The sequence below is a fragment of the Helobdella robusta genome (assembly GCF_000326865.2).
Source record: "Helobdella robusta unplaced genomic scaffold HELROscaffold_151, whole genome shotgun sequence".
NCBI classification, from domain to species: Eukaryota; Metazoa; Annelida; class Clitellata; order Rhynchobdellida; family Glossiphoniidae; genus Helobdella; species Helobdella robusta.
Genome location: NW_008703845.1, coordinates 12,837 through 23,795, shown reverse-complemented (window position 1 = coordinate 23,795; position 10,959 = coordinate 12,837). Strand labels below are relative to the sequence as shown.

Here is a 10,959-nt window from a genome sequence, read left to right as displayed (position 1 = left end):
TAATAAATTTAATAAATAAACATAAAAAAATTAGATTATAAATTATATATGTTTTATATGTTTTTATAAAGAACTAAATATAGAATTACCAACCAGCCAATCAGAAAGCTTCGAAGGCGTTACTTACCGACGTTAATTAAGTCTGGCTAGCATTGTCGTCAAGACTGTATAGTAGTGTATTACATACATGAAATAAACATTCTACTGATGTGAATGGTTGAAATGATGAGGATGTATGGCTGAAACGAGTATAAATAGGAGCTGAAAAAGCATTGAAACCAGATCAGGCACTTTTGCCTCGCATGCTCGCTTGAGCCAGAAATGCCTGATCTCATATGGTATAGAGGTATATTTTTAGGTATATAGAGGTATATTGATGTATATAGAGGTATATTGATGTATATAGAGTTATATTGAGGTATATAGAGGTATATTGATGTATATAGAGGTATATTGATGTATATAGAGGTATATTGATGTATATAGAGGTATATTGAGATATATTGAGGTATATTGAGGTATATTGAGGTATATCGAGGTATACTGAGGTATATCTTCGCATTTTTTCTTTTTTGCGATTCTATCTTTGCGGTTCGTTCTTTGCGGTTCTTTTCTTTGCCAGCCAGCTAGCTGGCGTTTTTCACCACGGCTCGTTTTTAATTTTCATTGATGACTAAATGAATAGTTTTTTTTTCATTCAGGAGACGCTCAAGAATTTGCATCAGTATCAGTATCGAAGTTTTCACAGAACCTCCCGGAAAGACCTCAGTACCATGCAGATTGTCGATCAGTGATGGGACCATTCTTCAACTGCACAGCAAGTCAGACCTTGGACGCCGGCATCTGTGGAGGAGTTCATTATGGAGTCGAATCTTTATTAGTAAACAATAATTATAATAATTAAATGATATTTTTCTCATTCAGGAATGCCCAAGAATTTGCATCAGTATCAGTATTGAAGTTTTTACAGAACCTCCCGGAAAGACCTCAGTACCATGCAGATTGTCGATCAGTGATGGGACCATTCTTCAACTGCACAGCAAGTCAGACCTTGGACGCCGGCATCTGTGGAGGAGTTCATTATGGAGTCTCTTTATTAGTAAATAATTATAATAATTAAATGATATTGAGGTATATTGAGGTATATTGAGGTATATCTTTGCTTTTTTCTTTTTTGCGATTCTTTCTTTGCGGTTCGTTCTTTGCGGTTCTTTTCTTTGCCAGCTAGCTAGCTGGCGTTTTTCACCACGGCTCGTTTTTAATTTTCATTGATGACTAAATGGATAGTTTTTTTTCATTCAGGAATGCCCAAGAATTTGCATCAGTATCAGTATCGAAGTTTTCACAGAACCTCCCGGAAAGACCTCAGTACCATACAGATTGTCGATCAGTGATGGGACCATTCTTCAACTGCACAGCAAGTCAGACCTTGGACGCCGGCATCTGTGGAGGAGTTCATTATGGAGTCGAATCTTTATTAGTAAACAATAATTGTAATAATTAAATGATATTTTTCTCATTCAGGAATGCCCAAGAATTTGCATCAGTATCAGTATTGAAGTTTTTACAGAACCTCCCGGAAAGACTTCAGTACCATGCAGATTGTCGATCAGTGATGGGACCATTCTTCAACTGCACAGCAAGTCAGACCTTGGACGCCGGCACCTGTGGAGGAGTTCATTATGGAGTAGAATCTTCCATTAGTAAATAATTAAATGTATAATTTTTTTTTATTCAGGGATGCCTAAGAATTTGCATCAGTATCAGTATTGAATTTTTTACAGAACCTCCCGGAAAGACCTCAGTACGATGCATCTGTGGAGGAGTTCATTATGGAGTCGGATTTTCTGTTTTACTTTTTCTTTTTATTTAACACACACACCCACGCACACATTACATTTAGTTTTGTTAGGTAAGTTAGATAGGTATAATTTTAATTGTAGGTAGGATAGATAGAAAACATACAACATTAACGTAGTTGATTAGGTAAGTTTTGCCTCTTCTATTCTTTCTTGCATTTGCGTTAAGATTGTCTATTGAGTTTTATTAGGTAGGTACGGTAGTTGAAGGACCATGGATTTCAAAGTCCGTTGTACGGCGACAAGCGTTGTTGGCCAGTGGTGTACCGGCAATGGTTTACTATCCGGTACGGCAATGGTTGACTACCCGGTACAATGGCTGTCGGTGAACCGCTGTGCAAGGGAGGGAGAATGAAGGGGTCTTTCAACTACCGTACCAAACACACATGCATCACATTTTATTGAGCGTAATTTTATTTTCACAACACATTATTTTATTATTACTAAGGTTGAGAGTAATTTAATGTCGTAGGTAGTTAAGGGCTATAATTTAATGATAGGAACGATGTAAGTGTATCAATAGGTAGGCTTATTATTAAGTTTAACATTATTATTATTAGGTTGGAGCATGGGCTCTGAGTTTTGTAATTCTTTAAGGCTAGGGCAATTGTAGTGAATAGGTAAGTTAAGGCTTCGGTAGTCGATTGACTCTGATTTCGAAGTCCGTTGTACAGGTGAGCTTCGAATCCTCAAGCAACGTACTGTTTGGCGGCTGGCGGCACGATACATCGCTTACGAGGCTCATGTCCGTAGCGTGACCAGGTCCACAGCCAATACTCAGTGCACCGCATGGTATCGGCGACACCCTGGGCAAGAGAGGGAGATTGAAGAGGGATATCGACTACCTTAGCATCATACACATTTAGATTTTAAGATATAAGTTTAGTTAAGTAAATTGAATAGGTAGATAAGATTATTTTTATTATAGGTTAAGTGATTTGAGATGCAGGACGCTAAGCTTTCTGATGAGAATCTTCTCTTTCTCTATCTACTTTATCTTGCAACCATTCGTCGGTACGGATCGTGTTTCAAGGACAATTTTGTCGGAAATATCAATGGACTTTCAATGGAACTAAGGTACGTCAATTTCGTTATTATTATTATTATTATAAAAAATAAACGAAATAAATGAAAAGGTAAATTAAAATGAAAAAATACTATCATTGAAAAAATTGAAAAAATTATTATTTTTTTAAATATTTATCATTCTGAAGATGATGGATCCTGATAGTTTGGATGATGAGCAATCTCGTCGGAAATATCAATGGACTTTCAATGGAACGAAGGTACGTTGACTTCGTCAAACATGCCATTAAAAATATTTGTTTTTATTTTTTAAACTTTAAAAAATGCAGTGGCGGATAAAGACAACTTGGAGGAGGAAGGATGGCAAACTTTCCAAAATGAGACCGGGTGGTGGGTGGGAATTTCCATAAACAATTGATTGATTGATATTTGAGGTACATACAGTAGTCATTAGTTGCTGTATTCTTTTCATGATGATTTGTAATTTTTCACATGAAGAAACCTGTTAATGTTTCGATGGATTGGAGGATGATCGATCGCCACGCAAAATGAAATGATAGTATTTTTTCATTTTAATTTACCTTTTCATTTATTTCGTTTATTTTTTTGTCATTGTTTTTATTTTGTCATTGTTTTTTTATATTTTTTCTGCTTCTTTTAGTGAGGGATGATTAAGCAACATAAGTAAGTTAGGGACTGAGCCGAGTTAATTGAACATAGGTAAGTTAGGGACTGAGCCAAGTTAATTGAACATAGGTAAGTTAGGAACTGAGCCGAGTTAATTGAACATAGGTAAGTTAGGGACTGAGCCGAGTTAATTGAACATAGGTAAGTTAGGGACTGAGCCGAGTTAATTGAACATAGGTAAGTTAGGGACTGAGCCGAGTTAATTGAACATAGGTAAGTTAGGGACTGAGCCGAGTTAATTGAACGTAAGTAGGTAGCTCTCTATTTTCTTTTTCCACTTCTTTTAATGGGATGTGTAATTTTTTTTTCATTCAGTTAATTTTCATATTGAACTAAGTTTTTGCAGATTGTTCAACGAGGGAAGGCTTCTGGATCTGGATCATGAGACCGGGTGGTGGGTGGGAATTTTCATAAACGATTGATTGATTGATATTTGAGGTACATACACTAGTAATGACTAGTTGCTGAATTCTTTTCATGATGATTTGTAATTTTTCACAGAAAAAAACCTCTTTAAAATGCTAAGATGGATTGGAGGATGATCGATCGCCACGCAAAAAGAAGTATTTTTTCATTTTAATTTACCTTTACATTTTTCTGTTTTTATTTTCGCTTCTAGTTATTTTTCATATCGATTTAAATTTTTTGCAGATTGTTCAACAAGTGAAGGCTTCGGCATCAATTTGAAACAGAAACAGCAGCAACAACATCAGGCGCAACAACAACGAAAGAAACAAGACCGACGTCAACCACATCGGAACCAATAACCCAACAATGCAGAAAGGGGATGCGAATAACATTTAACAAAAGAAATGAATATTTTTATTTTTACACGGCTCCGCCTTTTGTGGTGGAGTATTGTAGGGATCAAACATTCATCTGTTAACTATCTTATATATTAATTATTATTAAAGATTATTGCAATTTTTAATGTTACCTAATCTATGTTAATTTTTATTTCTTTGCTTCTCTCTCGATCTTTCTTTTTTCTGAGTACCTATAAATGAGACGGTTCGAGATTCACGTTAAAATAAAGTTATTTTTTTTACGCCTGAATTGTGTTTGTTTTGTTTATTTTACTTCACAACAAGTAGTATTACAATTACAATTACAACCTAACATTTACATCTCATCTCACGTTACTGTGTATTACAATCTAATGCTAGACAGTTTTCAAAATTTAAAGTTTACAATTGTTTCGAAGTTATTAAAATCTAAAACAATAAGTTTAGAAGCAAGTAGTTCTAAGCCTATTCTACTCTATTCGATTCTAAGTATATATGTTCGTAAATTTTCTAAAATCTAAATTTAAGCATTCTGTAATAAGAAGCAACGTCCTTCTTTCCATTCAACCTAGGAGAACCGTTCGGTTAACTGTCACGAAAAATTATTTTTAATTATTTTCTAATTGATATGTTTATTCATACAAGCTCTTATAAAATAATTCATCACCATTTCTAAACAACTGTTACTAACATTTAATAAAATCAATGAAGCATTTATGCCATTGACATTGTTTACTGTTTTATTGCCAAATATTGTTCACATTTTTGTTTTTTCCATTTCTTTTAACTTTTTTTACCACTGAAATTTAAAACAAACAATAAAAAACAAACGAACTTCCGTATACACTGTTTCGCCACATTCCCCCACAAATTTCTCGTTGATTGCCGTCACATGGAAAGCAACAAGTGGATGGTTCACAGAGTTGATATTTTCCGTATGTGTTGGAACAGTAACACTCTCTATATAACTAAAGTTTCGTTAAATCTAAGTGTTAATATTGTTCGTTGGCTAATTATTGTGTTTTAAGTATTGATATATTCGCGAACCCACACAATTTTTTTTCTAGAGTATGTCATACAGCAGGGGGATTTGGGCCTAACCCTAACCCTAAATCCTCCACAATGAATAAATTTTATCAAATTTATTCCCCACAACAAATTTTTCGCTAAGCCATTCTCATACTAGAAATTTTTTCATGACGGTAAAAGTTTGGATTGAAAAATTTCAAAAAACGAAAGATACCAGGATATGTTTTCAAAGAATATTATTTTGATTGGTTTATTCAATATAATTTAAATTATAGATGAAATTTTCAATAACGTATTTAAATCAACTCAACTTGTAGTCCAAAAATGTTTTTGTCAATCGAACAAAAGTTTCTGCAGACTTCAATTGTCATGCTGATACTGATACCTGTCGAAGCTCTAATTTCAAGATATTCGCCCAATCGACGAAAAATCCAATGTAATAGTGAGACATCTCTTCAAATAAAATTAATTTTTTATTAATTCAGTTTTAGAATATTTGACATTTATACATTTTATTAGATTAAGAATAAAAATCATTTAAGTAATTCTGAAAATGTTTACTCTGCTCAGATCAGAAACTTTGTTACTTTGTTTGTACAGAAAATTGTTAACTTTGTAACGGTGCATTCCCGCAATACATTTGGCTAAACTAATAAAGCTAAAGCTATAAATAAAGCTCCTCCATCTTGTTAATTAATAAAGATTGGCATATTTCAAATTGTATTTTGTAATTTTAATAAATAAGCAAGGCAATTTCTTCTCAAAATTTTAAAAATTATGTTAAATAGTAAATAATATAATGGTAGATAGTAACCAAAATACTGTGTTCCATTAAACATTGTATTCCATAATGAACATATATATATATATATATATATATATATATATATATATATATATATACATATACTATAGATAAAGAATAATAAAGTAGATATAATAATAAAGATATAGTAATAGAGATATAGTATGTATATATATATATATATATATATATATATATATATATAGAGAGAGAGAGAGAGAGAGAGAGAGAGAGAGATGGAGAGAGAGAAAATAAAATATATTCAACAAATTTATTTAACGAGAATCAACTGAATATGTTGATACCGGTTTTAGATATGATACGTCATGTGCATACATATTTGTAGAAGTATATATGTATTGATTTGTGTAGAGCATAATTGCATGTGCCCGCTGCTATCAAGAATCTTAACTGTATAATAATCATTCACTCATTAATTCAATCACACATACTTTTACTAATTTTTTTAATTCTTTATTCATTCACTCATTAATTCACCTGCACATTCATCCACTCATTCGTTCAGTCACTCATTCACTCACTCATTCATTCATCCACTCATTCGTTCAGTCATTCATTCATCCACTCATTCGTTCAGTCACTCATTCACTCATTCATTCATCCACTCATTCGTTCAGTCACTCATTCACTCATTCATTCATCCACTCATTCACTCACTCACTCATTCATTCATCCACTCATTCACTCACTCACTCATTCATTCATCCACTCATTCGTTCAGTCACTCATTCAGTCACTCATTCATTCATCCACTCATTTATTCATTCATTTATCCACTCATTTATTCTTTCAATCAATCAATCACTTATTCATTTATTTCATCTGCAGTCGGAGCCCTGACATTTTCATTCCTATGCGTCCTGGGGTCTTCATTGTTTGCCCTGGGCACGCATTTGAGAGGGACGGCCGCCCTTCTACCTGTCATGTTACTGGGCAGGTTGTTGTTTGGGGCGGGCAATGGATCTCTTACAAGTTTGTAGGGGGGCATCAGTAATTTGGTTCTTATAAATGTGGGCTTGTATGTGCTAAATTCGATTATGGTCATCCTGTGCTCTTATAACTTTCCAATTTGACAAGGGAATAAGATTCCATTTCATTTTATCAAAAGAAGCATGTGTGTGCATGTGAATGTACGTGTGAAAGTAATGAACGTGTGTGAAGATTGTTTTTTTTTTCTAAAGTATGTGTACACAATAATGAATCGGTTGAGTGTACTTCAATAGCTAATACATATGTTGCTAGTACAGTACAAGTTACGTTGTATTAAAAAAAATGTGATAAATGATAATTTATAATAAAAAATAATAAATATAGAAAAAAAATCACTAAAATATTTTAGTAACTTTGTAAGTATGCCACCATCCACACACACACACATTTACCGTATCACCATATCCAGTTGTGCAAACTCGTCTGTCTGCCATCTGGTTCAAAGATAAAGAGCTTGCAATGGCATTCGGAGTGACCTTGGCATTCTCAAGGTTAGAATTGAAGTGTGTGCGTGTGTTTACTTGTATATATATGATTCTACTAGTTTGTGTATGTGTGTGTAAGTATGTGTATTGATGTGTGTGTGTACTTGAACGCATATGATTCTAAATGTTGGTGTTTATGCGTGTGTGCGTGTGGTGTGCGTGTGTGTGTGGTGTGCGTGTGTTTGTATATCTTTATATTTAATTTAATGGATTTTGTAATGATTAATCATGACCGTTTTTATAAATAATTATAAATAAATATGTATACTTGTATGTGTTTTTTTTTGTGTTCATAGATATTCAGTCCATGTAGAAAGTTATGTTGTTTTAATAATTTAAAAAAATTTAATATGTATTAATGAATGGATTGAGTGGGTGTTGTAAAATTCTGGGTATGATTCGCAAAAAGTTGATGGCAAAGAAAACAACGTCCTACCTCGGGAAACCGGGACTCTGGACGCAAAACGAAGAATGATTGATTGATTGAGTGGGTGTTGTAATAGCGTGCTGAAATCTATTATAACATTCTTACAATATTAATGATGGTAATGTTCGTTGCTGGTTCCACTGAACTATACATGATTGCAGGCTGGGCAGTGTTCTCAACTTCCTGGTCACCGTCAGCTTTGCCGATCGATTTGGTCTTTCGTGGACTTTGTGGGGAGGTGCGTGAGCTGGATGTCGGGAAAATTGCACGATGGGATATTTATTTTTCAAACAAATTCACAGACGTTTTCGCACGTGTCATACGAACGAACACACTTTTTAAAAAATTCAAGTAGACATTATTATTTTTAAAATCTACCGATATAAAACTTATGTTTAAAAAAACCAACACAGATGTATACAAACCAACACAAATGTATACAAACAAACACAGATGTATACAAACAAACACAAATGTATACAAACCAACACAGATGTATACAAACAAACATAAATGTACAAACGCACCAGGAGCCATGCTGTGCTGCCTCGGACTTGTGGCAGCTATCCTGGTCGGAATCCTTGATAGGATCGGTCTCAAACAATTGGGAATGGAGGAAACGAGCAATCAGGATGCTAAGAAGCTGGTTTGTGTAATAATTATTTAGTTAAATAATTAATTGATTATGATAATTAATTAATTATGATAGAACACATAATTAATTCTCCATCCAGAAATTCACAGACATCAAGCACTTCAACTTGCTCTATTGGTTGATAGATCTGAGCATCATGTTCTTCTACAATGGTGTCTTTCCTTTTGTGGCTGATGCGAGGTGATGATGGTAATGTGAAGAAGATTATGATTTCATGATAAATAGATGTTGATGCTGATATTAGTGGGTCAAAAAATGAAAATTTCTTGATTGAACGATAGATTGATTGATTGATTGATTGATTGATTGATTGATTGATTGATTGATTGATTGATTGATTGATTGATTGATTGATTGATTGATTGATTGATCGATCGATCGATCGATCGATCGATCATTATCTGCATAGCATCGGTGTAACCTCATTCAACATCCATCCACCCCGCCACTCAGTAAGTTCATCCAAGACAAATATGGGTACAACCAGAAAGATGCATCATACGTGTCAGGGGCGGTCTACTACCTTTCCATGGTCCTATCACCCTTCCTTGGATATGTTGTTGTCAGTTTTTGGCCGTTTGTTAATATTTTTTTGCTTCGATTGTGTGATAATGTGAATCAAATTGTCTATTCGATGGTAATGGCCGTCTCTAATGTTAAGTTTGAGAAACTAAATGAGAAAAAAAAACTTCGAGATTTTATTTAATTTGAATTGAAAATTTCATTCAAAAATAAGATGGTGCTATATTTGCTTGCACTGCACGCCGGCAAGTGCGTAGCCTTCCATATTTTTTTGTTCTTGTCCGTAATTTCGAAATGGATTAGTGGAAATTTGATCTCTAGGACATCATAGGGAAGAGAGAGGCTTTAACTTTTGCCTGCGCCATCCTCACCACCCCCGTCTTCATCCTCCCGGCAGTCACTGATCTCTTCCCCATCATCCTCACTCTCTGGTTGGGTCTCACGTACTCCCTCGCTGCGGTTGGTTGGCTATTTTTTTAAAGCAGTTATGTGATTGGTCGTTTATTTGGATGGTGTAATATGATTGGCTGTTGTGTTGTTATCTTACAGATGTAGGTTTTTGTTCTTCGGCTGTATTATTTCAGTACATATAGTTAATTCTAAAACATTGCAAAGTATTTATAATAAATGATTTTTTATATAAACTTTAATGACTTGCATGATTTTTACAGCCAATTTTTAATAAGCTAATTTGTCTTAATTAATTATCGAAAAATTGTTCCATTGAATATTTTCAGTCACAATATTATTACGCCAAAATAAATTTGTTCACAAGTTTAAACAATGAAACGAGAAAAGAAAATGTTTAAGATCTTATTCAAATTGAATTAAATTCATTTGTTGGCGGTTTAATTATTTGCCGCCTGCACTTACACGCAGGCGAGTATGTGGCCCTCTATTCCATTGGTTGTCATGCAGTCAGCCGTAGGCACAGCTATGGGACTTGTTACTTCAATTCAGATGATTGGTTCGTCTCATTTAACGAGAATGGCGATTGGTCACATTTTATAATTCCTATTATAATTCCCGGCGTTAGATAGTAAATAATAAGTGATATTTTTAAATTTAAATACGCATTTGTTGAGTATTTTCCAGATAATTTATTACATTGAAATATTTCCATTTGGACATTTCTTTCTCTTTGTCATTGCTTGTAGCGATTCATCTAACCTTTTCATTATCATGCATTTCTAATCATTTCATTAACAAAGGCATTGGACTGTCAAACATCATTGTGGGGGCCATCCTAGAAACAAAAGATCAAAACAAGTGATCGATTTTTTACATATTCCTTTTGCTAGTTTATTCAAATTGCTGATATCGATGCTCTTTTGGTATATTTAATTTATTCAATAAAATACTTTACTACGAGTTAATTAATAATAATAAATCATTTATATCTTAAATCTTTCATATGTTGATACATTTTCGGTAAATTTTTTCTAAAACCACTGCAATTTAACATACATAGGGATTGAACTTTTCCACTATTTCTATGTTTTTTTAAATAAAATTTGCTTAGACCTATCAGCTTCCACCGTTATATTCGTAAACTAATACAGACAGTTTGGTGTTAGGGATTGTTTTACTTAGAGATTTTACACCAACTTAGGCAATAAGTATGCAGTGTTGATTAATGGCTTGATGTTTTATTTTCCAACCAGGGAA

General features: G+C 33.7%; 2 protein-coding genes across 2 annotated transcripts; both read left to right on the top strand.

The window, feature by feature from the left end:
- Nucleotides 1-321: 321 nt before the first annotated feature.
- HELRODRAFT_184067 (hypothetical protein) lies at nucleotides 322-4,339 on the top strand (the record flags this gene model as incomplete). The annotated part of the gene is made up of 10 exons (XM_009015359.1): nucleotides 322-338; nucleotides 702-821; nucleotides 925-1,099; nucleotides 1,303-1,421; nucleotides 1,525-1,675; nucleotides 1,739-1,837; nucleotides 3,074-3,145; nucleotides 3,215-3,275; nucleotides 3,919-3,966; nucleotides 4,224-4,339. The coding sequence occupies 10 exons, from the start codon at nucleotides 322-324 to the stop codon at nucleotides 4,337-4,339; spliced, it is 978 nt and encodes a 325-aa protein (XP_009013607.1).
- A 2,700-nt stretch (nucleotides 4,340-7,039) lies between these two features.
- Nucleotides 7,040-10,564, top strand: HELRODRAFT_92341 (hypothetical protein; the record flags this gene model as incomplete). Its single annotated transcript, XM_009015358.1, has 9 exons — nucleotides 7,040-7,184; nucleotides 7,612-7,693; nucleotides 8,276-8,352; nucleotides 8,678-8,760; nucleotides 8,849-8,949; nucleotides 9,223-9,331; nucleotides 9,613-9,750; nucleotides 10,171-10,258; nucleotides 10,503-10,564. Coding segments are annotated over 9 exons (885 nt in total), but the record flags the coding sequence as incomplete, so codon positions are not given.
- Nucleotides 10,565-10,959: the final 395 nt, after the last annotated feature.